The 26834-nt window shown below is 45.0% G+C and overlaps 1 protein-coding gene across 2 annotated transcripts; it reads left to right on the forward strand.

Annotated features, from left to right (window-relative positions):
• The first annotated feature begins 419 nt into the window (after window positions 1–419).
• On the forward strand, window positions 420–24835 carry LOC135896629 (PHD finger protein 7-like). 2 transcript variants are annotated; one of them, XM_070521716.1, is made up of 13 exons: window positions 420–644; window positions 700–806; window positions 868–969; window positions 1889–2013; window positions 7891–8050; window positions 8115–8221; window positions 8277–8393; window positions 12836–12951; window positions 17761–18138; window positions 19239–19465; window positions 19949–20108; window positions 23451–23547; window positions 24727–24835. In XM_070521716.1, the coding sequence occupies exons 1-13, from the start codon at window positions 578–580 to the stop codon at window positions 24773–24775; spliced, it is 1812 nt and encodes a 603-aa protein (XP_070377817.1). In that variant the 5' UTR covers window positions 420–577; the 3' UTR covers window positions 24776–24835. The 2 variants fall into 2 exon arrangements, with proteins under 2 accessions (XP_070377817.1, XP_070377818.1); XM_070521717.1 differs by lacking the exons at window positions 17761–18138; window positions 19239–19465; window positions 19949–20108; window positions 23451–23547; window positions 24727–24835 and adding an exon at window positions 13375–13697 and having other exon boundaries at window positions 447–644.
• The last annotated feature ends 1999 nt before the right edge of the window (window positions 24836–26834 follow it).

Raw genomic sequence — 26834 nt, forward strand, 5'->3', positions numbered from 1 at the left:
TGGTGTGTGGGCTTGAAAGTTGTGTTTGGGGTTTGCGAGTGTGAGTTGTCAGTCAGCAACACACACACACTCAAGTAATCATGGCGTGGGTCATCGTCGTCGTTTTCAACGTACCGCGGAAAAGCACAGAAGCGCGCTTGCTTCACTAAAACTGTTACAGAAGTTTTGTATGCTCTGTTCTGACCCGCGTCGGCAACACACATACGACCGGCGGCTTCATATAATTACTATGGCGATTCGCAGCAATGCAAGTTCAAAGCTCCCGCCCACTCCCGCCTATCTGCTCCGGCGAGTTGATGGGAGGCGCAACAGGAGATGGCACACGTGTTCTGTGATGGCACAACAACGTGGCTGCATTTCCGGCTTCAAAAACGTGACGTCAAGGCCATAGAGTTTCTCACTATGTGGTCAAGGCGTCTTCTATTTTGTTCCTTTTGGGATAAGCCGTTAAGAGCAGTGAATCCTCTAAAGCCATTCATGAAGCCAAAGCTGGCCAAGGCGCCAAAGCTTCGTGGTCTTCATCTCTGATTGGTTGCATATTTTTATGGTGGCTGGCTTTGGGTAGACTACCTTTGAAATGGTCATGGCCCCGCGCCGTAAAAAAACACGCGGCACGGTTGGCGGCAAGACAACATCGACTGCAGGTGAGTCGGTGGTCATTTGTGTGCTCCCTAGCGAGCAGCTACGTGCCCCATGCAGGTTCTCAGCAGGTGCCTACGTGCGCGTTTTGCGACCTGCCGCACAGCGATGACATCAACGGGGAACTTCTAACTCGCAACGGCCTTCACGTGCACTACTTTTGCATGGTGAGCGCCAATAACCCAGAGGGTCACGTAAAAAAAATACTACACCTGTCTCTTTGTACAGCTCTTCTCGAGTGGCCTGCACCAGAGAGGCGAGGAGGATGACCCACTGCGCGGTTTCTTGGAAGCCGACGTGCGCGCGGAACTACGCCGGGGCAACAGGCTGGTCAGCGCACCTTTTCCTTTGCACAAAAGTTAATGCAGCGTAGATGATTGGGAGAAGTAGATTGTTCTAACCCATAACGCGGGAGAGAAGTCCAGCAAGTATGCAGGGAGGCAATATAGAGAATACGAAACCACACTGTGGTACGAATAGTCATAATAAATTCGAACGCGAGCAATTCCGAAACTACTGCAGTGTGTCGTTTCGTTTGCTCTCAGGAGAGGCTTAATTCAAGACTACAGAACGTACAGTCTGGACCACTTCGTGCTTATAAACATGCCACAGAGCGTTTACACGTCGCACTTATACGTAATTACGCTCCGGTTCGCGTTTCAGTATGTGCTCATGGTGGTTGGTTTGTGCGTGGAGTTCAAAAGTAACGCAAGTACACCTCGCGATACGTTGGCGGACATTGCTTGAAAGCTTCAGCACTTGCCCAGAAGCAAACATAGCGAGCCGAAGTTCGAAAGTGCGCGCCTCCCGAGCACGTACTTAACGCGAACGAGTGCGGGAAAATTTAGGCTTTTGCTATTCAGCGCAGTGTCGTGCGTAAGTGATATAGAGATCGCTTACCTTTGCTATTAAGGCAGGCATTGTGCTTCTTTGTTTTTCTTTGTGTACCTCTTTCTCTCGCTCTTTGCTTGTCTTTTGAGTTTATAGATGTTTCAGTTAGTAGTCCATGCATTGTCTCCTTGCTTTAAAGCGATTTCTTATTTTGTCTCGTTTTTAGTGGTGTTTGCTTCCGAATAATGTACCAACTAGCTTGCCTAGTTATTGAAACACAGTGAGCCTTACTACTCCCTGCAGTTTGGCGACAGCCATAAGCACTGGAGCAGAAAACATGGGAAAGGTGTAAGAGAAGTAAGCTGACGTTAACATTGTGACCAATTTCGGGCATGTCATTTTCTCGGCTGTGGCACAGAATTGTTGCTTCTGCAAGCGAAAAAATGCGACCGTTGGCTGCTGCCTGCGGGCGTGCAAGAAGGCGTTTCATATGCCCTGTGGAGTTGAGCGGGACTGCCTCCTTCAGTTCTTCGGTGACTTCAGGTGAGCTGATTTCCAGGAGCTCTAATGCGGCAATGCTTACTGCTGGCATGAGTTCCAATGCCTTTACACACAAGTGTGGTACACTGCTTGCTCCGACAGATTACTTTCAGTACTTGCATTGTGACAAAAAAATCTATATATGATCAGTCTTAGTCAGAAACGACATACCCTGCAGTCGCCACATCTCTGGTGCTGTAAAGGACGCTTGCTTTTTTTTGTTCAACAATGTACTAGAGTCTGCCATAGTCACACATTGGTTGCATATCCCCCCTTCAGTCAAGCAGTTATGTTGGACTATGGAGAAATGTATCAATGTTAGATGTGTGTAGCCAGAAATGCTGCAGACACCATTGAAAAATACTCGATGTAGTAGGATGACGCTTCGTGCGTTTTTCAGTGAGTCTGCATAATTAGAGGAATTAAATCTCTTACTTAGTCTACTGTCAGTCACTTTGAATTTTTAAATAAAAATAATCGAATCACCAGCTCCAGACTAGTACATGCACAAGTTAGTTATTGGCTGCAGGCAGCATGAAGGAAAGTCTGTATTCTTTCATAATAGTTGATGGAATGCAGCACGTCAAACATTGTAGGGCTTTCAGTAAAGTGGTCATGTATAGCAATATTCTGCATGGTAAAGTGATATGGAGCTGCCTTGTGTGAGCCAGTGGGTTCAATTTATCTGCAGTGCAATGCCCACAATTTTTCTTTTCTCTTTTGCCATTGCTGGACAGAACTGGCAAAAACAAATCGCATACAAAAATGTGTAACTAAGAAATGTGTAAATTGTCACCGAAGGGTTCAGTAGCATCGATAGATGTTATGCAAAAGCAGTTTTGAGACCTGAAGCAATAAATTAGGCCGCATTTGTCAATTTCATAACTGCATAGCTTATTTCTCCACATAATTTGATGGCACTTTCAAGAATGTTTTTCTATACACATCAAAAAGTTGGCTTTGTTAAATACTTGCTAGAAAGAAAGTTGGGCAAAAGTGATAGATTCGTGTTTCTTGTGTAAAGGGTCAGTTTTACAACAAAATACAACTTCAGTGTGCAAGAAAATGACCTTGTAGTGACTGCTACCAGTTCCACTGGAGATGCTCAAGTAGTGCACTGGCCAGCATTCGATGTGACATCTTGTACAGTGAGACCAAACTTTCGAACATGTCGGCTTACACCACTGAGCCTAGTGGTGGTCTAACAACACTTGTTTAAGTACACCTGTATATGGAGACAGTGCCTTGTTTTCTCCTACTCTTCTCCACTATGTGGTGACCCGGTGTCCTAGCACAGCATGCAGCCCCGCACCACATCCATGATTCCCAAGGGCAGTGTTTTACCCTACCTGCGGGACCAACCTTCCCCGCAACACCAGCTGCCTATTGTTGCACTGCATCAAGCTAGTACTCTTACTGTTCAGTTTCTGTCTGTGCCTCAAAATTATATTTCCGTCCAACACCAAGTTCATGCCCCACTTTGAAGTCCCACTATGCGCTTAGCATAGGCCTATGTCCTACAAACTTGTTCAATTCACACTGCCTTGCTGAAAGTGTGGATGCACTCTCACTTCAATCGTTTAAGCCAAGCCTCCGTCTGGCCTCAGAAATTTGGTTGCTGGAAGCGGAAATGGGTGTGCAATCAGCTGAAATTTCAAACGAAAGTTTTTGCACCCTTACTTTCAAGTGGCACCTGCTACCTGTTGGAGAATTGAAGGGCCCTTAAAACAGTTCAGACAAATTTTGTAGACGCGTAGGGCATAGCTAAATTTAATCACTCGCGCCACAATTTGTGTGAAACGTCTCATATTAAGAGCGCTACGGACGATTACAAGTTGCCCACCTCCATAGCCATGCATTTCCTCCTCAACTTGTTCGCTGAGTGATTGGGGCTAAGCTCCGTCTTCACTGGCTATGCGTCATGATGGCACGTCGTGTCGTCGACTTCCGGTTCTCCAGGAGCGAGCACGCGAAGCCTCTCCAAACTCTCCGCCAGCTGCTTGGCAGTCAACCCTGAGCGAAAGCTATCGAAGCAGCGCGCATTACAAGCATTCTCTTTCTGTTACGGTCTTTTTATAGAAACAAATTAACTAACATTGCAACTCTGACGCACATCATGTGTTCACCATAAAGGTGGAAAAATTATCGATGACGCACCCTGGGCAGCCAATCGGATAGCTCACCCTACTAATGTAAATTGGGTGACTTACGTCATATGGGTAGAGGTGGCTGAAAATTCCTCCGAGCAATGTGCTGCGATCGGCAGCAATGTACATATTTAAAACCTTATAATACATTACAGTCAAACCTCGATATAACGAACACGCATATAACGAATTATTGAATATATCGAACTCTTCCGAAATATTTTTGTCAAACACATGTATTTTTAACTTCCTATAGCGAACGCGGCTTGGCATAAAACGGATATAACGAACTTCGCGACGCCAAGCCCTACCTCACTTTAATAGCAGGCGGCAGGTTTCGTTGCACTACAAGTGTGTTGTGTGGCGCAGGAAACGTTCAGGACTACTTCGCAGGCGCTGACAGCGCCACAGATGCCACGTCGTCATCGAGAGTTGACAGCCAAAGAAATCGTCCGCATCTCACAACCACTGACAGCGCTGCTTCAGCAGCAGCAGCAGCGGCGTGATCGAATGTTGCTTTTGCGTTTTAGTGTTAGCAGTGGCGTGGCCGTCGTAGCGTTGTGTGGAGGCTCTTTCGGTGGTCGTGTCGAGTGCGGTGCGCGGGTGTGCGTAGCGCTGTGATGGCGATGAATGTGGAAAAAAGAGTGGCACTGACGTTAAAGACCAAGCTCGAGATTGTAGACCCTGTAGACGATGAGAACATTCGGACTTCACAAGAAGCAGGTGATGCGTTGGATTTACTGCGCCGCCACTGCAGTGCTATTGAGGGCAGTGGGTTTGCCCATGTTGATTGTTTGCAAACTGTGGAACAGGGCGTGATACGGAATGCGATCAACACCAAGAAGCAGGCCGCGATAACGCAGTTCTTTGTGCGTAAATAAATGAACGTGACCCAAGTAAGCATCGTTCGAGTTGCTGTGCCTTCTCTGATTGAATTTTGCTCCTCTTGCATGTAATTGTACGAAATTTTATATTACGAATTATGGATATAGCGAACTAATTTCGGATTTTTTAACTGTTCGTTATAACGAGGTTTCACTGTACATGCTTTATGCGGAGCACTTAGATGCTGTCAATTATTGATCAAAAGGGCCTACTCTAATGACTCAGTACGTTTGCACAATATCATCAAAATCGTTTCAGGGTCCCTTTAAGGTCACATGCATTTAAGGTCACAAGGTCACCACGTAGGATGCACTGCCCTGCAATATCATCGAATATTTCATTTCACTTTTCTAAATGCAGAAAGTGCAAAATTGCCTCTTGAAGTGTGCCGTAAAGCAGGAAAATGGAAGAGAAACACTAAGAGGCAGTTTGCAATCATGCTTGCTTCTCTTACTACCTCAATAAAACTACGAACACAGCTATTAATGCATGCGTTCAGCAAAGGCTTTTTGCCTGTGGAATTCTTTTTATTAGCTGTAGCAATTGTGCGACAATTTTGGCCAAAGTTAATGCTCTAGGACACCAGTGGCACTCATGTTGTATCTGAAGATGAGCAAACCATAAGGTTTGCAAGCACTGATACTTTCATAGCTTTATTTTTGCCAGTAAACATAGTCGAAAAAGGAACAGCTGTGTACATGTTTGATTGAAGTAGTAAAGTTCACTCACCAGTGTTCACCTTGATTAGTCTTGTTGAAATCAAATTTTTTCATAACCGTGAGTAGCAGAAAACATGAAAACTGCAGAATGTGGCATTCTACAGTGGATTAATGCCTGATAACACCTGGAAGTACAGAAGTGGGTGAGCTTCTGGAGCTTGCCTCTCATGGCAAGTTCTTTAGGACATCAGGCCGGAGCGATCTAGTCTTTCTTGTTCAATTGACGCACTCAAGGCAAGCCTCAAGTGGTTGTGCTACAGGGGCATCGCTGCATGCGTGTGCTAAGCAGCTGTGATGCTTCATGCCATAGAATTTCTCACTACATTACCTAGAGGGAAATCTGGCGCTGCTGCGCTATGGTATGCATGGGAATGCCGGTATATTGTGACTTCAGATTGGCATCATTCTCGGAGAGACAGGACACCTTGAAGACTCGCTTGGCAAGCACCGTTCCGTCTGTCACAATGATTCATTTTCTACTAAAACAGCACACGAAAAGCTGTTTTAGCTTTATTATTATGCAAAAACGTGTTTTGTTTAACTATGAGAACTTGTTAAAGCATGTATGACTATATGTTATGTAAAAAGTATCAGCAGTACGCTAAAGTTGGAGGACAGACGACAAGGTTTGCACTTGCATTGACACAGTTTGTCCTCTGTTCTTGCTTTTCTTCTCTTGGTCATGCATTGTAGGTGAGTAAAGATATAATATGCGTGAATGGAAACATTTTATGAAGATTTTACTTTGAGAAGGCGTTATTTGTGTAGCCATATCCACTTTTTAGACGAAACCTCTTACAACACCAGCCAACACGAGCCTCGCAGACACATATACCGTCATTCCCATGGCGGCACGGTGCCCCCTTAAGAAACTCCCATAGACGGTGGCGCCAGATTTCTCTCTAGGTGTTATAGTGAGAAACTCTATGCTTCATGCAGGGCGCATACTGTATGCATGATGGATGACATATGCCCAAAGGTGTGATTGGCACAGTCACTCAGTTGCTAAAACAACAGTGCTGTTAGATGTAAGAGAAAGGGGAAAGAATGTCTGAGGCATGGCCACAGTTTGTGTGGCAGGCAGCTGCATAGAAGATGGGTTTGGCCAAAACATTGCATGGACTCGATTTGATGGAGCACACGGCTGCATCAGACCAGTGATGGCAGGTGAACCAGCACATTGTACATGTTAGCAGCAAATGTCTGAGCAGGGAACTGCTGCGGCACATGCCGTGGTAATGAGAAAATGGATAGCTGAAAATGCCGTTGGAGCTGAAGTGTTGTTGAGGCAGTATTTTGCACAGGTACAGTATGGACATTAAAAAAAACAAAAAAGCTCGGATTTTTCCTCTTTCTAATGTGTGCAAAGAAGGGCATTTCGTTTCTGCAAAAGTTGCACATGCGTACTGTTCCGAGATTCTGCCTTAGCATTGAATCGCCACTGTGCAAGTCTTATCATTTCGCGTCACTGTATGATATGACACCCCTAACGCTTTGCTATATGCTGCATAACATTAAATTCATTTTAAAAAATCTGTTGTTCTACTAGTCCAGAATAAGTAGTGTTAGTCTCAACACAAATACTTCACTAGCTACACTACCTTGTAGCTCTAACACATAGCCTCAAGCTTGTTCATTTGTGGAGGAATGGAAAGGCGAAGAACATCTTGTTCTAGGTAAGCACCACTTATTGGCAGGATGAAAGGCAGTGAAAAAGTGAGCAAGACTGTGGCCGCTCTCTCTTTATCCTTGGGCATCATTGTCTTTGCTAGCACTTTCCTTCACACTTCAGATGCACCTTCACTGACATAAGCCATTTCGCCGGGCACAGTCATACTTGTGCTGTACTGGAGTATTTTTCGCCATCACTGTGAGGATAGTCAAAAGGTGCACTGTGCAATTGCATTGCACCATTGTCAGGAGATGTGATACTGTGAAACTCGTGTACTTGGAGAATCGGGAACTGTTTATGTTTAATAAGGGCCATTAATTTGAACACCTTCAAGGGTGAATCTTGTCAGGCGAGAGCAACTGCTTGCGAGGTCCCATCAAGACTCCACCCCCCCTCTTGTGAAAATATCACGGGCTGCAGTTCTCAAGCATACTCTGCATTACTTGGTTTGTTTTAGGGTGTACTGCGCAGCACACCGCCCTCGCCAGAATGTGGTGCCACTGGAACGGGAAGGCGCCAGCCTGTGCTCCATCTGCTCCGAGGAGATGGTCCACCCATCAGTGGACGTGCTGGTGACACCCTGCTGCAGGCAGATGTTCCACCGAAAGTGCATCCAGGTCAGTTGCATGTTGCACGCAGCAGCAGTAGCGGGGCCATCACAACTCTTGTTGTGCTCTGCAGCGCCAGGCCATAAGCGCAGGCAGCCACTTTTTCCGCTGCGGCCACTGCAACAACCAGGAGGCCTTCCAAAGGGAGATGCAGGACCACGGCATCTACGTGCCTGATCAGTAAGTATTTCCCGCTCAATGGGGCTCCGGTCCCTACAGGCTGCTGTCCTTGCAGAGATGCCTCCTGGGAGCGGGAACCACATGCCTACGAGGACCTGCTCTACCGGTACCAGCACTGTGATGCACCCCGTTGCTCCTGCCCCTTGGGGCGCAGCCACCACCAGGAAGATGGGTAAGGATGTTGCGCTTGTAAAGCCCAGCTATACTATGCAACAACATATGTGATGAAACATATAGGCTTTCTCATCATGTAATTCAGTGTAACATGAAGTCTCATACTGTATTTACTTGCATAATGAACGCACTTTTTTGTCAAAAAAATTTACGCAAATTCAGGAATGCGATTATTACGCGGGTTAAATTTCCTGTGAGAGAGAGAGAGTGAACTTTAATAAGCACCAGCAGTTTTGTCGGCTGGGCCTAGGCCTCCCATGATGGGACGTCAAGGTCTTGCCTCTTCGCCGCTTCGTAGGCCTGCTGGGTCGCCCAGAGTTGGTCGTCGAGGTGGGAGCTGCGCAGGGCGGCGTGCCATCTCGACGAGAGGGTCACGGGATTAAGGTCTTGGTATTGGTGTTTGCACTCCCACAGCATGTGGGGGAGTGTTGCCGATTCAGTTTTACAGACCTTGCACGTCTGGCTCGGGTAGATGTCAGGGTATATAGTGTGATAGCGTGTGAGGGAGGGGTATGTATTCGTCTGTAACAGGCGAAGGGTGGTTGCCTGTGCCCTGTTTAACTTGCAGTGAGGGGTGGGGAAGGTTCTTCTTGAGAGGTAAAATGACTTTACAAGGTCGTTGTATCTTGTAAGGCGGTCGCGTCCTGTGGGTGCACCTGCACCGTCTCCGGCACGGTTGACTAGTCCTCATGCTACGGAGTGTGTAACCTCGTTGAGGTTGGTGAGGTGCGGGTGGACAACGCCGGCGTGTGCTGGGATCCAGACGAGGGTGATCTGATTTTCAGACGAATGCGGGGCTTGTCGTAAGATGCGGAGTGATTGATGAGAAATGCGACCTTTGATGTAGTTGTTGACTGCTGCGCGAGAATCGCTCACTATGGTGTGACAGGCTGGGTCAAGAGTGGCCAGGGCGATGGCCACTTCCTCGGCCGTCTCGGCATTTTTGGTAATGATGCTGGCAGCATGTCGGAGCAAGCCGCCTGCTGTGGTAACCGCCGCAAAGCGCCGTCCATCTTGGTACTCAGCTGCGTCGACGAAGGTGACGCCCGCGGTGTTGGCGTAAGCTTTGATGAGGGAAGTAGCTCGTGCCTTCCTGCGTTCTTTGTTGTAGTCTGGGTGCATGTTTCTCGGAATAGGGTCGGCGTGTATCCATTGCTGAATGTCGCGTGGTATTGGGTGTTTATCTCCATGTTGACGGTGGTAGGTTATATTAAGCTTGTTTAGAATGCTGCGGCCCGTTTCCGTGAGAGTAAGCCTCTCTAGTTGAGATCGACGTTGGGCCTCGATTAACTCGTCTAGCGTGTTGTGGATACCTAATTGTAGTAGAAGTTCCGTGCTGGTGTGGTTGGGTAGTCCTAAGGCCTGCTTATAGGCTCCTCTAATGATAATGTCCAGTTTAGACTTCTCAGCTTTGTACCAGTTGAGAAAGGGTGCAACATAAGTAATCTGACAGACGATAAAAGATTGGACAAGGCGGATGAGGCTGTCTTCCTTCATACCCCCTCGCCGGTTGGTCACTCGTTTGAGCAGTCTGGATGTATTGGCGGTCTGTCGAAGTATCTTTGAGATAGCCGTAGAGTTAGCTCCGTTGGCTTCTATGGTCATACCAAGAACGCGGATGCAAGGGACCACGGGTATAGGTCCGCCATCGCTCAGGTTGAGCTCTATTTCCTCGTATTGGCGTTTAGTTGTGGAGCCCCGCGGGGGGCGTCCACGGATTGTGGGGCGGTATAGGAGAAGCTCGCGACTTTTCAGGGGAACAGCGGAGTCCCGTGCCTTCAAGATAATTTTCTACGACGTCAATGGCGTCTTGTAGGGCAGTTTCGATTTGGCCGTCACTGCCCTTTGCAGCCCAGATTGTAATGTCATCGGCGTATATGGTGTGTTCAATGCCGTCGAGTTTTTGTAGTTCTTGGGCTAATCCAATCATAACCAGATTAAACAGAATTGGGGAAATGACAGAGCCTTGTGGTGTGCCCGTGCTGCCGAGGGAGAGTTCCTCCGATCGAATGTCTCCGACCGACAGGAAGGCCTTCCGATTGGATAGAAAGTCACTTACGTAGTTGTAAGTGCGTTCTCCAAGGTTGAGCAAGGAGATGCGCTGAAGGATGGTGGAGTGCCTTATATTATCGAAGGCGCGCTCGAGGTCGAGGCCCAAGATCGCCTTCGTGTGACGGGATTTGCCATCTAGGATCTGATGCTGAAGTTGGAGCATAGCGTCTTGGGTGGAAAGATGCTGTCGAAAGCCAATTATCGAGTGGGGATAAGCACATGTGTCTTCGAGGTGAGTGTTTACACGGGTTAGGAGTGCGTGCTCCATGACCTTGCCTACACATGAAGTTAGTGATATGGGCCGGAGATTGGCGAGGCTAGATGGCTTACCGGGTTTGGGGATGAGAAAGAAAAAAATTTTTTTCATCCCGCGTTTGCTGCGGGATGACGACAGGTCAACGAGCAGGCGGCTGCCACTGAACAGTGCAAGATATTAAAACGAAAATGGCGGCCGGCGGAGCAAGCCGAACGCGCCGAACACGATTTGTTTTCTTCTCGTGAGTACATTACGCACATTGGAACAGTTTCTTCCGTATCAGTAATGAATAATATCGTAAATATTGGCAAGTTTGCGATGATAACATAGCCATGTCCACTTCAAGTGGACAGAAATGGAGATGGGCACGCCAGTGACATAGAAACACATGGTGGGCATGCTGCAGAAACTGTGGCATTTGTCTTCACTTCTATCCTAGTATGGCACATTTCTGCTAACAATGGGCAAATATCTTAGCTGTGTTACATGCGTCGGCATATGAATAGGGTACACTGCTAGCGTATCAGTGTAAACATGGCCACTATCGTCGCTCACAATTTGTTGCGTGCCCACGAGTGCAGACAAGAAGAATCGAGAAACGCGTTTTTTGTTGCTGTTGACCAAAACCATAATAAAGCTAAGGTAAGTTTGGTTGTAGCTTTTTTTTTTTTTTCCATGGATGTGCGGGAAGTGATGAAAGGAATGAAATGGAGCATCTGCTTAAGAATGTTTGGTGCGTAGACTGCTTGGTATGTCTTCAAGAGTTGTTCACGCGGCATTCGACAGATGTTAAGCGCGATCATCATTAGTTGGACTTGGCACACAACATATCGCTGCGACATGTTCGGGGTGCGATCATTACACGGGAAAGAAAAAAAATCAAATTTTGACGACAAAATTTGACGACGATCATTATGTGAGTAAATACGGTACTTAGATGTTGCAAAATGTGACATATTTATCACATGGAAGGCATTGCAGATCTTAAAGAGACACTAAAGGCAAATACTAAGTTGGCATGGACTGTTTAAATACCATTCCAGAAACCTCGCAGTAGTTGATTCGTGCCAAGAAAAAGATTTAGTTTATGAGAAAATTGCATCTCAAGGGTCGGAATACCTTTTTCAAAATTCAAACATCCCTCCATCGAACCAGGGGGACTGGCAATGTTTCATACGCCATCACCGCCCTTTGCCGTTGGTAAGTGAAACGGCGCCCTACGGACAGTGATACGTTTTTTTTTGCCCAAAATGCAAATTTGCGGCCATGGAGAAACCAAGCCAAAGCAAAGTGGTAGATTCGCCGCTGCAGCTGCTTTTTGGTCAAGTGGCGTGGATCGTTCGGGCATCCCGCGACATCACGTGGAAGTTGAATTCTCTATTACTTGCAGTTTTTGAAAGTTTCGTGAGCCAGTAAAACCAGCACAACGCTATGCTATAACAAAACTACTCGAACGTGATAGCGTGGGTTGCGCACAGTCAAGCAAAAACAAAACTTTTCAACCTTCTGCATCATTGTCAAGGGTAATCTCAATGAGGTCTTTTGTAAAAATGAAATAGAACTGGACAAGTAGCATTTTATTTCATTTTATAATGCAATACAGGGACTTTCGTGTAATGAGTGGTCGTATACTAGTGACAGAATTTAACTGAGGAGTGCTTTCGTCATCGGGAAAGTACTTGTATGTCCCGAAGGAGTCTCTAATCATGTTCTGCATTTAACTCAATTTCTCGATTATTGAGGCTCTGTTCGCTATAATATTGATGCCTTAGAGGTTCTTGAGCACTAATCTATCGCGTGGCTTAATATTTGCCTTTAGTGTTCCTTCAGCCTGTTTACCACCGAACAAGCATAGTGAAACAGATTTACAACTAAGAGTCCAAGCACTCGCAACCAATACACAGTATGTCGTGTATTGGAAATGCCAAGGTTAACAAACAATACAAAATTTGTAGCTTTCCATCCGCTCATTGTGGTTGTAATATGTGGTGTTTTCTAGAAAGCGTCCCAAATCAAGAACTGCTCTACGAAATGCATGCAGTGAGATTTCTATGACCACACTACTTGCATATCCTCAGCAGTGTTGCCTGCTAAGTATGAAACAGCATGGAGGTAAACCATTCACTGCGCAGTCGCTGGAGGATGGTGGTGTGCGACAGCTGTGGCTCCCAGGGTGTCCATGCATCCTGCGGCAATGTGGCAGGCAGCCACTGGATCTGTGCAGACTGCCGCCAGATCATCACTCGAAGTGAGTTGTTAATGCCACAGGTCCCTTTGTTTTCAATGTTTTTGCTATGTGAACAACTTTAGTTGTTCTAGACCCACGGTCTCAGCCTTGTAACTGAGAAAGCAGTTGTGGAGCATGCCAGCCAATAATTCACGAAGGTAGGGAAGAGAGAGAGCGAGGTGCTGACACTGCTATGCAAATATATAGCATATGTGTATTTCATCAAATGTGACCCAGTAATGTAACCATTTCAACCCCACCGGGTCAAGTGTGCTGTGAAGTGCCAGGTTCTGATCGCCACTCTTGCCGCACGCTGTTGTACGGCTGACTTAAAACTGTTGAAGCACATTTTGGTGTTCTCAAGTTATGACAATGCTGGCCCAAGTGAACAGAGGCCACCATGTTCTTGCGTATAAAGGGCCAGCTTGCAATGTGCGTACGCAGTTCCCGGCCCAGCCCAGCAGCCATCCAGCAGCCGCAATGAGAAGCGCCCGCTGCAGCATGAGGTTATCGAGATTGACAGCGACGATGACGACGACGACGTACCTCCGCCGCAGCTCTCAGAGCGCAGGAAATCGGGCAGCCGCCGCCTCCTGGACTTCTCCATGCGTGGCGGCGCAAACCATGACGATAGTGCCACGCTGCAGCTCATGCTTGAGACAATCAACGGCAGCGTCATTGTGGCAGTCGTCTCGCAGGAACCTTGAACTATGAATAAATGGGCTGGCTCATTTGGTTGTCTTTGAATGCCACTATTGTTTCTATGAGCTTGTTGTCTTGTCTATAAGCTACATAGGTTGTGCTGCAGGAGTGCTGGTCACTAGTACCCACTGCGCCTCATTTATAAGTTTAGACTAGCACAAAAATCAAGTTCCTGCTAACGGATGCGTACAGCCACGGTATATCTGTTGGTTCGAGTTTTTGCTATTGTGGAAAGTGCAGTGTCAAATGCATCTGTGTCAAATGATGTGCCACTTTTGTTTAGCATAGGCAGGTAAATTCACACACACGGTGCCAAGCTACAACAAAACTGTTGTAATGTGTGTTTAATCATTTCACGCTCGTCAACTCGAAGCTGCGGCGCCAGAACAATGATGCATTCATTCAACCGACCAAGCTAATCAAAGAATGAAATGAGCAGATAGTGTTTGCTACGCAACTGACAGATCAACTGGCTCTGGTGCACGTTGATGCCAGCTGGTGCTGGACAGTTAGCTACAAGCATGCTTCGGAGACCAGTACAAAATTCCTGACTGATCATTGCCAAATTGCGTGGTTGAGTTTACGTAGCTTGTACTGCTCTGAGCAAGAACAGGCAGGTGTAACTGCTGTGCCACTTGGCAGTTCATCAGCTCACAGTGACAGCATTAAGCCAAATGCTTTTTATCTAAATTCTCATCGCACGCACTAGCCAGCTGTTTTTAAACCTGTCTTGCAGAAAGCTTGTGTCATGTTAAAAGTTTTCACTAGCACAAAATTTCAAGCTTGAGATGTTTGCATGGTTTGATTCTTCTGTGTAAATAGATATCAAAAAGGGATGGAAGCAGATTGAACGCTTTATTTGGTTGGGTCACAGAGTGCCCGCTAAGATCTGGGGTGATGAAAATATACAGGAAACGCACAATATTTTTGTTCGAGTATTGCTTGCAAGATTTGCCATAATAAAACGTCATGTAGGTGGCTGACTTCAAACCGTCGCACTTTGTGACACTGACACCAACCTGGCACATTCTAGTTGTGGGCTGTGTGTTTCTGTGGATTCTAGGGGGATCGCTGACATTCCACAAGGACTTATGATGTCACCGATTAGGATGCTCACACAGGGCAATTTAAGACTGATTTTCTGCCTGGCTCAGAACGGAAACACTGCAAATAACAGGACGAGAATGATCGATATACATCTAACTGAAGGTTTATTCTGCATGCAACGAAATACAAGGAACATAAACAATAAACAAAAGAGATTTTGGAGCATGGGTGAGTGAGTGGAGAGACGAGCCATGTCATCTGTATAGTGGCAACTCAACCCTGACAAAGAATTGCTGCACATGCTCCCAGCATATACAATAAATAGAAAGAGACCCAAAATGCAAGAAAGAACTTCACAGTGTCATACATATCAATTGCTGCTGCCGACTGAACATTCAGGTGTGTGACAATGGTCAGCAAAAAGTTTAAGCAGGAGAGTGAAATGAGCGCGAGGGGAACCACCGACTCGCAGTGGGCATTCGTGTAGGGCAGGAAGTTTAAGCAGGAGAGTGAAATGAACACAAGGGGAGCCACCGATACGCAAAGGGAATTCATGTTGGCAATTTCTTTCTGCAACGGGTGTATCCTCTCAATGTATGCAGTTAAATAATCTGAACTGCTAGTCGCATTGATGATTCTATCTGCATGCTTTAATTTATGGCGATAAGTCGCCTGCATGTGGGCCCCAGGTATTAGGCATCCAGGTCATGTGGAGAGTGCCACTCATTGAGGCAACCCCCACACCCTCCTTCCACTTCACTGGTTTGTAAGTGGCAAGAGATGCGACAGTGACTCGCCACCTGCACTCAAGACAGTTGCCCCTTCCCTTCACCGCCTGACGGAAACGCTGCTCAAGTAGACACGTGGTTGGCACGTACCAGGCAAGCAATGCTATTTAAGAATGCCCTTTCTTCGCACCCAGTCCTCTTGTAGCTCTCTTGAGCAGAGAGCAGCACCATCTCTTTGCGATTGTTGCAAGGTACCATGTGCTGTTGCAGTTCAGAATTTTTGTTGTGCAGTATAAGCACTAAGTTGAGGATGCTGCACTTATAGGGCTAGTCTAACCTCCCAAAGTCAACACTTGCATGGTTCAGCCTGCTCAAGGAGCAAGAGGTGGCCAAATGTTCACAGCGGCTGTTCAAAGCTGCCAATCCCCAGTTCGTGTGTTGTCAGCTGCTTTTGTAGCCGCAAGGATGGGCTCTTTGTTTCACATTCACAAACAACAAGAAGCAAAAACACACAGTACAGAGGGGCAAAGTACATGTGCGAAACAGCACTAGCTGTCGTTAAACTTGTGCCTCAAGTAAAAGAAACCGAAATTTGGTTGGGGATTTGCACAGGTCTTAGTCTGAAATGTGGGTGAATACAGACAGTACAGACGCTAGTTGCTTGTCGGTACATGTCTTGTCGCAACTCACTTGCAACAAGCCTTTCTCTGAATTTTGTGCAGTCTGTTCCTTTTTTGACGCTGCTCCGTTTTTATGTGCAGCTGTTGTCCCAGTGAATGTTTACAGGCAGCGCTTTTAAGTTCAGACATAATGGTTATAAAACAGTGACTTCTGCGGCAGAGTTTCCTGTTGGGCAGCATGGTATAATGCATGGTATACAGATGTTCTGGCCCATCATATGGTGGCATGCTTGCTGTTAGTATGACTGTCAGAGTGGGTTCACACCTCAATCACTTGAATTGTGTGTTCAAGGTCATCGTGAGCATGCTAGGTGTGGATACTGGAAGGACTTTCCAGAAAGACAAGAAGTGTTGATTACCAAACTATTTTTTGTTTTGCTGCCCGGCGCTGCATGGTTTCTTGAGGCTTTCATCAGAACCCAGTGCATCACAGACGGCGCCAATGACTGCGCCATACAACACTGCTGTCAGTGTGCCAAAGATGGGCAAGATGAACACCGAACACAATGGATCCATTGACTGCATTGCTAGTGTTGCAGAGATAAATGCTTAACCTCTTGTGTGCTATTCCATTATCCCAGATTCTGACCAAAAATGACCTACTTTTTTTTATTGAAAAATTTTTTATGAATGACTTGCGATGTTTTAAGGAGTACTGACATGATATTTTTTACAATTCATTTTATTGTTTTAAGTGAAGGTCCTAGAGCTCTAAACCATAGAAAAAGATAGTGGCAAGCCTCAGATTGCTGTAAATAATTTAATATAAGAGCTTTGCCACAACCAATTTTGGTTTCATTTCCAGAACAATACTGTGTCATGATGTCACAACACAGTAGGTGGCCACATGAGAGCAGCACAACGCAACATTTTTACACTTGGTCCTACTCGCTCGTTTGTCCGCTATGCTGCTGCATTGGCCCTCACAATGAGTAGCAGCATACGGGACGACCGAGAGAGCGAGAAGGAGTGTCAAAATGTTGCAATGTCCCTCATACTGATCGTGAAGTGCACTGCTTGTTTAGCTTAAACCAATTATTTAATGCCATATTAAATAATTATCAGTCCTCTGAGGCCGGTCAGTATTTTTTCTAGGGTTTAGAGATCTATGACTTTCATTCAATGTAATAAATGAACATTTGAAGTTGTCATGCCAGTACCCCTTTGACTGATTGTTCAAAATCTCGGCTGTTATGTAAACCTGAAGGTTAACTGCACTGTATCAATACCGCGTAATGGGCATGAAAAGAGCACATGAAACTCGACATTTGCCTGCAGAGTACGCTTTAAAATATTTCAGTGGGTCACCTGTTTCTTCCACATCAAACATCTTGACAAGAGATCAAAAACTGGAAGCTAGTTGGGCGTTCAGGGGCCTTGTTCTGCGTTTGTTCACATTAAAAAAAGTGATCAGGTGTCTGCCATACCATCTACTTTGCTAATAAGCAGAAGGAAAGCTGCGTAGCCACCATATAAGAACTCTCACAGAATATCATTAACGATTAAAAACTCGGCAATTCCAATGACCACTTCGGAATAACGTAGCTGCAAGCGTGGTAAGCTATACATTCATAGAAATGGATGATTGCACTGTAATGTTGACTTCGTTACTGAGGTGCTTTATCCTATGTTGTTCCTTTTTTCTTTCTCTCTCTTTTTCCTTTCTTTTTCAGAAATTTATAATGGAGCACAAAAAGAAGAGCAGCTGGCTGCCATGACATCGGACTTGGCTAGTGAAGATGGCAGCAGCCAGCGCAGAAGGCGGCAGAAGCGGCGGCATGCCGTGAGATTAATTTCTTCAGATGGGAAGAGAGTGTGTGGTGCAGACAACGGTGACTTTTCACAAGGCTCAGAGGAAACTTCAACACAGTTGCTTCTTCAAGCAAACTTTGTTCCCCGTCCCAGTCCTCTAGCCCCACTGAGTAGCACCACTAGCCGCTCGACTGATGTGCCTTCCCTGGCGATGACCTCTGAGCACGCTGGATATTCAGCCATGCCTACATCATCAGTGCAAGGTCAAACTTACAGAGAAAGGAATTCGCAGATGTCAAGTGAGTAGAAGTAGCACCAGCTGTCTGTATGTGTGCTGTCATCTGCATGTTCTTACACGTAAATGTAAATGCTCATTACTTTTTTTTTTAATCGCCAAGTGGAACCACCTTGTTTCACTCCCTAGTTGCATGTGGGCTCACTCAGCGGCCAACAGCTGCTGTGGCAGCTGTGGTGAAATACCACCTCAAAATTTAGCGAGTAGGTCTTGTAGCTTGCTTTGCGCATTGCACAAGAAACGTCCGAACTCTTATTACCTTATTGCCACTCTTTAGTCTCGAAAAAAATCTAGTTGTCATCTCTGATATACTAATGCGAAACATTGTTTTGCTTTTCCTAAAAGGGGCCCCGATTCCCACCCGTTGGGCTTGGTGAAATAACATAGTCTGCGAATAGCACATGCTGCTGTGAACATCTCAGCCAAGGTTTGCTGTGTGCGTGGAGCTCACAAGCGGATCACGAAGTCGCCTTTCTCTCAAACACTCTCTCTTTAACAGAAGGCTGCCTCCTCACTCTTTTAAGGAGGAAGGCTTTATGCTTTATTTCGTAATAAAGCAGACTCCCATGAGCGACTGCTATTGGTAGTTGCGGTCAGCTACGTAGTGTAGATACCGCGGCTGCCACAGGGTGCCACCACGAGTCCACTGGCTAAGGTCACTGCAAGTGGCTAAAGACAAACACATTTGGCTTATGTTTTGCGTGTCGTAGGCACCCAAATCGGAAGTCGTGGCGTCTACGTTAACATCCAAAATGAAATGTGAACTGTGCGCCGCGGTGACAATCGGAAGGGCGAGGCATATGGGCATGCCCCACTGTGCCATAGCTTTCGCAGTGAAAGGCATTGAAGAAGGAACGGGAGCACAGGGGAGGTCGTGTTTGATTGCCAATTACTCCGCTTCTGCTCAACGCATTGAAGTACTTTTTGCGGCAAAGTATTTCTGAAACAGCCTATTTTCATTTCAAATGCCTTTCTCAACTTCAATAAAAAGTGGTTCAGGGCTCGTTTAACTGCACTGCAGAAGAAAACTTATATTGCCGTTCCTTAAATCTTGTTGTCATCTCTGATGTACTAATGCGAAACGTTGTTTTGCTTTTCCAACAGGACGGCAGAAGAAAATTCTGAAGGAGTTGGGAAAGATGACAGCAGAGCTCTCAGCACATGTAGACATATTAAACAAGTTGGAACTGTCGTCGTACTCACTGCAAGCGCATGCCCAGACTGCCAAACCTGTTGACCGCGGCATGCTCGATGTACTACCATTGACATCCCATGAAGGGTTGCAGGAGCTCGAGAATCGACTCTCTACTGCCCAGAGTAGGGCTAACCTTGTAAGTTTTACCTTATGTTTATTATCATTTGAAGTTAGCATTGTGCACTCATTTTTAATACATTTCAGCCATATCATAGTATTCACTGGCACCGTGGCTGTCATGTTGGTAGCACTACTTGCATGGTAAACGCCTCTGCCTTAATTCGCACTGTTTGTATATGGCTTGCCTCGAGCCACAGCAAATGCCATGAATAAGGTTCAAAGGCGGCATTTATGGTATTACATGCCTTGTTGCATAAATATGTTGAATATTTTGCCTGCAAAATGATTTTGTATGTATGATCATTGATGCTTAACATATCTCCATTTTACTGAATGAAGCCTGCAAAAGTGGCAAGAATGGCTGAAATTATCGCATTGTCCATTTTCATTATTGCCTTTGTGACAGCCCATGGCAAGTTATTAGGCACTTCTTCAGCTTTATGCTGTAGCGATAATAATATGCTGCTATAGTGGTCTCTTATAATACTTCTGTTCTTAGGTCTCCTGCCTGTCAACAATCGGACGATCATCTCCACAGGATTCCATGCACCACGTAATGCAGAGGTGCATGCAAGACAGCTATGCCCAAAAGTTTAGCATGACGGGGAGGAAAGGGAAGAAACCATTCATGGGCCTTCAACTTTTCAGTGCCATGATCGGTAAGACAGCTAGAGCATTTATTTTTTTTCCTCCTGTTTGCTGCAGGCATAGCACACCTGCCAACTCTCCCTATCTGTCTGGGACACTCCCGAATTTCAACCAATCGTTCAGATTGTGCATAAGCAGCCATAAATTTCCTGAAAGACTGGTCCAGCTGACTGAAAAAAATTAAAGAAAAATAAAAGAAAGAAAAATGCACATCATGCAGCACAGCTGCGCCATAATTGCCATTAAGCACAAGGTAACTAGCCGAAGTCAGATTTAAATACAAGCTACTATTTGTAGGCCTATTTCATCATCAGCAGCAGCAGCAGCCTGGTTAAGCCCACTGCAGGGCAAAGGCCTCTCCCATACTTCTCCAACAACCCCGGTCATGTACTAATTGTGGCCATGCCGTCCCTGCAAACTTCTTTATCTCATCCGCCCACCTAACTTTCTGCCGCCCCCTGCTACACTTCCCTTCCTTTGGGATCCAGTCCGTAACCCTAATGACCATCGGTTATCCTCCCTCCTCATTACATGTCCTGCCCATGCCCATTTCTTTTTCTTGATTTCAACTAAGATGTCATTAACTCGCGTTTGTTCCCTCACCCAATCTGCTCTTTTCTTATCCCTTAACGTTACACCTATCATTCTTCTTTCCATAGCTCGTTGCGTCGTCCTCAATTTGAGTAGAACCCTTTTCGTAAGCCTCCAGGTTTCTGCTCCGTAGGTGAGTACTGGTAAGACACAGCTATTATACACTTTCCTCTTGAGGGATAATGGCAACCTGCTGCCCATGATCTGAGAATGCCTGCCAAACGCACCCCAGCCCATTCTTATTCTTCTGATTATTTCTGGCTCATGATCCGGATCTGCCGTCACTACCTGCCCTAAGTAGATGTATTCCCTTACTACTTCCAGTGCCTCGCTGCCTATTGTAAATTGCTGTTCTCTTTTGAGACTGTTAAACATTACTTTAGTTTTCTGCAGATTAATTTTTAAACCCACTCTTCTGCTTTGCCTCTCCAGGTCAGTGAGCATGCATTGCAATTGGTCCCCTGAGTTACTAAGCAAGGCAATATCATCAGCGAATCGCAAGTTACTAAGGTATTCTCCATTAACTTTTATCCCCAATTCTTCCCAATCCAGGTCTCTGAATACCTCCTGTAAACATGCGGTGAATAGCATTGGAGTGATCGTATCTCCCTGTCTGACGCCTTTCTTTATTGGGATTTTGTTGCTTTCTTTATGGAGGACTATGGTGGCTGTGGAGCCGCTATAGATATCTTTCAGTATTTTTACATACGGCTCGTCTACACCCCGATTCCGTAATGCCTCCATGACTGCTGAGGTTTCGACAGAATCAAACGCTTTCTCGTAATCAATGAAAGCTATATATAAAGGTTGGTTATATTCCGCACATTTCTCTATCACCTGATTGATAGTGTGAATATGATCTAGTGTTGAGTAGCCTTTACGGAATCCTGCCTGGTCCTTTGCTTGACAGAAGTCTAAGGTGTTCCTGATTCTATTTGCGATTACCTTAGTGAATAGTTTGTAGGCAATGGACAGTAAGCTGATCGGTCTATAATTTTTCAAGTCTTTGGCGTCCCTTTTCTTATGGATTAGGATAATGTTAGCGTTCTTCCAAGATTCCGGTACGCTCGAGGTCATGAGGCATTGCGTATACAGGGTGGCCAGTTTCTCTAGAACAATCTGCCCACCATCCTTCAACAAATCTGCTGTTACCTGATCTTCCCCAGCTGCCTTCCCCCTTTACATATCTCCTAAGGCTTTCTTTACTTCTTCCGGCGTTACCTTTGGGATTTCGAATTCCTCTAGACTATTTTCTCTTCCATTATCGTCGTGGGTGCCACTGGTACTGTATAAATCTCTATAGAACTCCTCAGCCACTTGAACTATCTCATCCATATTAGTTATGATATTGCTGGCTTTGTCTCTTAACGCATACATCTGATTCTTGCCAATTCCTAGTTTCTTCTTCACTGTTTTTAGGCTTCCTCCGTTCCTGAGAGCATGTTCAATTCTATCCATATTATACTTCCTGATGTCAGCTGTCTTACGCTTGTTGATTAACTTCGAAAGTTCTGCCAGTTCTATTCTAGCTGTAGGGTTAGAGGCTTTCATACATTGGCGTTTCTTGATCAGATCTTTCGTCTCCTGTGATAGTTTACTGGTATCCTGCCTAATGGAGTTGCCACCGACTTCCATTGCACACTCCTTAATGATGCCCACAAGATTGTCGTTCATTGCTTCGACACTAACTTCCTCTTCCTGAGTTAAAGCCGAGTACCTGTTCTGTAGCTTGATCTGGAATTCCTCTATTTTCCCTCTTACCGCTAACTCATTGATCGGCTTCTTATGTACCAGTTTCTTCCGTTCCCTTCTCAGGTCTAGGCTAATTCGAGTTCTTACCATCCTGTGGTCACTGCAGCGCACCTTGCCGAGCACGTCCACATCTTGTATGATGCCAGGGTTAGCGCAGAGTATGAAGTCTATTTCATTTCTAGTCTCGCCGTTCGGGCTCCTCCACGTGCACTTTCGGCTATCCCGCTTGCGGAAGAAGGTATTCATTATCCTCATATTATTCTGTTCCGCAAACTCTACTAATAACTCTCCCCTGTTATTCCTAGTGCCTATGCCATATTCCCCCACTGCTTTGTCTCCAGCCTGCTTCTTGCCTACCTTGGCATTAAAGTTGCCCATTAGTATAGTGCATTTGGTTTTCACTCTACCCATCGCCGATTCCACGTCTTCATAGAAGCTTTCGACTTCCTGGTCATCATGACTGGATGTAGGGGCGTAGACCTGTAAAATCTTCATTTTTCAGGCCTATTTCAGTTCACTTTATATCAATACTTGCGTAGAGAACTGCGACAGAGACAAAGGTGCACAATGACCGGTTTCCTGAAACCAGCTTCACTGCTTTAGAATACTGTAAATATAAGAGTGGAAGCGGGCCACTGTAACAGGACATCGTATGTGTTCCTCATTATATTGATGCGCATGCACCATCTCCTGTCACAGTACGAACCTCAAGACATCTAATAACTATAGTGGCAGTCATTCCAAGCCGTTTCTGATGTTGTTGCGGAACAAAACAAAAACTGAATTCTTTTTTCTCCCATGTAACAGGTCATGTTAGCTAAGTAAGACACCTCATGTCCAGCCTCAATACTTGGCAACATCTTGTTCTAATTTGGCCTGCACATCTATGAACACGAAGCATGGGCATTGTAATGAAAAATTAGGGATTTAGATAAATTGTCAAATATTTTAAACATCTGTGAATGTAAAAGGTAAATTAGGTTCCATGGTATTGTATTTACACTTTTCAGAGGCAGTGAAGAAGAACTTCCCCGATGCCACCGACATGATGCTGAGGTCATATGCTGCTGACTGGCTGCGTTACGCTCCTTCAAGGTTTCAGAGAAGGTACAGAATTTTTTTCTCGAATGGTCTGTCTATACTCTGAAAGTGCTGCCCAAGCTGTAGGTGCCTCGGACATGTTGCATTTCAGCTCGTAATGGTTCATGCGTATGCCAGACGCAAGAGCGTCTGCGTTTCTGTTCAGCATTGAAGGAGTACTGACAGAAGAATGCGTCTTGTTTTTATACCTTTACTTCATAGCTAGTGACCTAGTATTGATGCTGATACTTCCTGAAGAGTAAAACAAATATAATTGCACTGCCTTTTATTGTAACCAGTTCAAAATGCACGCCATGAGCAGTGTTGCTTCAGATGTGAAAAAAATGACAGTTAACACATCAACAAAACCTCCTGTGATGGTGTCGTGGTACCAGATACCATTGACGCATCATTATGTAACCATAGTAAAACTTTTGTTCTTAATTTTCTGAGCACTCATTTATAAAAGGAGATGTTCCGTGGAACGGGCCAGGTGTTCCTGTTGAATCAATTTTGTTGGTTGCAAGGTTGCATCCTCCCGTCTAAATACACATGGTGAGGATGGTCATTGTACATTGTGCAGGTCATAAGAGGCATAGTACAGCGAATTACACTATTGTACTGTTTTGTCTGGTTTGTGTATAGCTATAATAAGAAAATTTTGGTTTTAGAAGTGGCCAGAAAGAAGCCATGTAGCCAACCCGAAAGTTTTTCCTCCGCGAGCCTTCAGAAGTAGCCAATTTGGTGCAAAGTAGCCAAACCTGGCAATCCTATGTACAGACACTATGGCCATGTTTGAGGAAGCTAAGTCCATTGACCACTTAATGGACAAGAGGGGAATGCATATCCCCTTGTGTTCAGGACCAATTCGGCAGCCTTCAGAGTTTGCAGTACCACGTGGCTGCAATATATTCTTTTAGTGTCAATACAAGTCTCTTTTTTTAACTCTGACAGCTGTCTGTGCTTGATGCATATTTTGAAGAAAAAAAAAAGAAAATGTTCAAATTTTGGCTAGTCAACAGCCACCTAAAAGAAAGTGGCTGAGGCAATTTTCGTATCAGTACTTTGCTTGTGTTGATCATTTGTGCTGTTAGTTTCCTGTGCATTACATCAGTTATGCTCTGCATTCTTGTAAATATATGAGCAGTGAAAAGTTTCATGTTGACCTTGATACGTGTAGCATTTTGTATTGTCTTGTTTTTTCAGCATTGGAATGCACCGGAGGATGCCAGCTGTCTCGGCACGAGTAGCGTAGAGAACCTATCAGTTCTGGAGCAAAGGTTTCAGGAATAATAAAGTGACTTTTACCATGCAAGTAGTTGTGAAATTGGTGGTGTATATGATTACAAATCGACATTCTTTCCTTGGTCTTGTTTAGTGAAATGGCATACTATATAAAGCACAGTAAATGCGGGAATACTTCAGGATTCAAAGTGTGGACCAGGAGTGTATGGAATGCAGTGCACGTGCAGATGCTTCCCTAACGTTGCAAAGCTGATAAAATAATGGTCTATAATGTTACGCTGACATTGCTAAAACATATAAGCTATGTTGCTAAAACATTAGTGTAGTGTTATTACAACATTGAATACTGATGTTGCTAGAATGCAAGACAGAGAGGACATTGCCCATATTGTGGCAACGTTGAAAGGCAACACTGCCGCAGTGTTGCAGCAGTGTTATGAGCTACCAGACCAATCTTGTAGTGAAGACCAGCTGTCAAGAAAGTTAATGGAAGTGCTAACTGAAGACAATGGCAACACATGAATCAGTACTCCTTCAATTTCATTCAGAAATGAGAAGAGACATCTTTGAAAGGCACTATCAGACTGACAATCACTTCTGTGTTATTTCAGGTTATGATCACACAAAAATGTTTTTAGGTATTTGTTCTTTAGCAGTGAGATTTGATGTGCAACTTTTTGTGTCTGGTTATACATTTACCTTTAGACCCTATGAAAATCCTGGCAGTAGGCAGGTCAGGCAGCTCTCTTGAGCAGAGGTTACGGTCATTTCAAGCATTTCTTATATTGGATTGAATACGAATAAAATTGTGCCAGAAGTGAATTGATACTTCTTTAATAGTTTTTGATTAGTGAACAGCTGTTTCTCCCATTATAAAACAATCTTGACGTCTTAGTATTATTAATGTTTGTTTTCTGTCACGGCATTGCACACCATAAAGCTTTGCTTATTAATTAAAAGCACAAAGTTCAGCATTAGGAGCACATGTAGTTTGTTCACCTACCCAAGACCCGTTGGAGAGCACGAATGATTGCAGCTTAGACAGTCAGCTTTGACTCCCCAAGGTACGTAGCCTGCTCCACTACTCATGTTTTATGCCTACTGTGGCTGAAGAGATAACATTTATTGTACTTTTGCTTCAAGTTGATGTTCAAATAAAGTGCAGTTAATAATACAAAAATATTCTAGAACTATCCATATTTATGAATAATGGCTATCTATTCAAATATCAAATCGAATATTTGATTTGTTATTCTAAATTTCTGAATATTCGCGCACCCCTTTCATAGCACCGAGCTCCCAAGAAGCTATTTTATGGGCCATCAGCATTGTCGCGTCATCACAATCGCAGTAGTACTCAGGGCCAACTTGGCTTGAAATGTAGATGAATCGTTCAAAACAAGCTTTTCTTCACACAGTGCAGTTCTTGCAAATTTCATACTTCAACTGAAAGGATACCCGTGAGAACAGGAGCAATCGCAGATTTTTTACTCTAGAATTAAGAATTACCTTAACCATTATAAAGGCGAAGCACTTATATTGCGTATGGTGTTCAGCCAACATCAAGCAGCAAATTTCTGTTTTCGTTTCTCTTCCCCAACAATATCGGTAGTTCACATGCTTACAATTGTCCAGAGAAAAAAAAAAAATGGCAGATTCAGCACACTCATAGGAATCTAGGGTAGGTTAAGCGAAGCTACCTGGAAAAATACCGGGTTAAGAGATGCACAATGCGTGCAATCGTTTTTTTCCAATTACGTACAGGGAACTGTTTACATTCTTCAAACGCAGTTCTGAGTCAATTGGTTTTTGTAAGAAGCATGTAACCAGTATTTGTGTTCTGTGCCGCATTTTGCATCAGAACGAATAACTGTCTGCCTGACGGGACACTTGGCTTGGAGAATGCACTTCAGTCCCATGACACAGGTGCTAATGCCACATACACCCACTGCTCTTCGCTTTGAAAGCTTTTAATGGTGGCAGCTCCATTTGAAGGGACAGTAAAGGCAAATATTCGGTGAATGTGGACTGTTCACATTCCAGAAACCTCACACCATCTCTTTTGTACC

This window comes from Dermacentor albipictus, chromosome 7, assembly GCF_038994185.2.
Source record: "Dermacentor albipictus isolate Rhodes 1998 colony chromosome 7, USDA_Dalb.pri_finalv2, whole genome shotgun sequence".
Classification (NCBI taxonomy): domain Eukaryota; kingdom Metazoa; phylum Arthropoda; class Arachnida; order Ixodida; family Ixodidae; genus Dermacentor; species Dermacentor albipictus.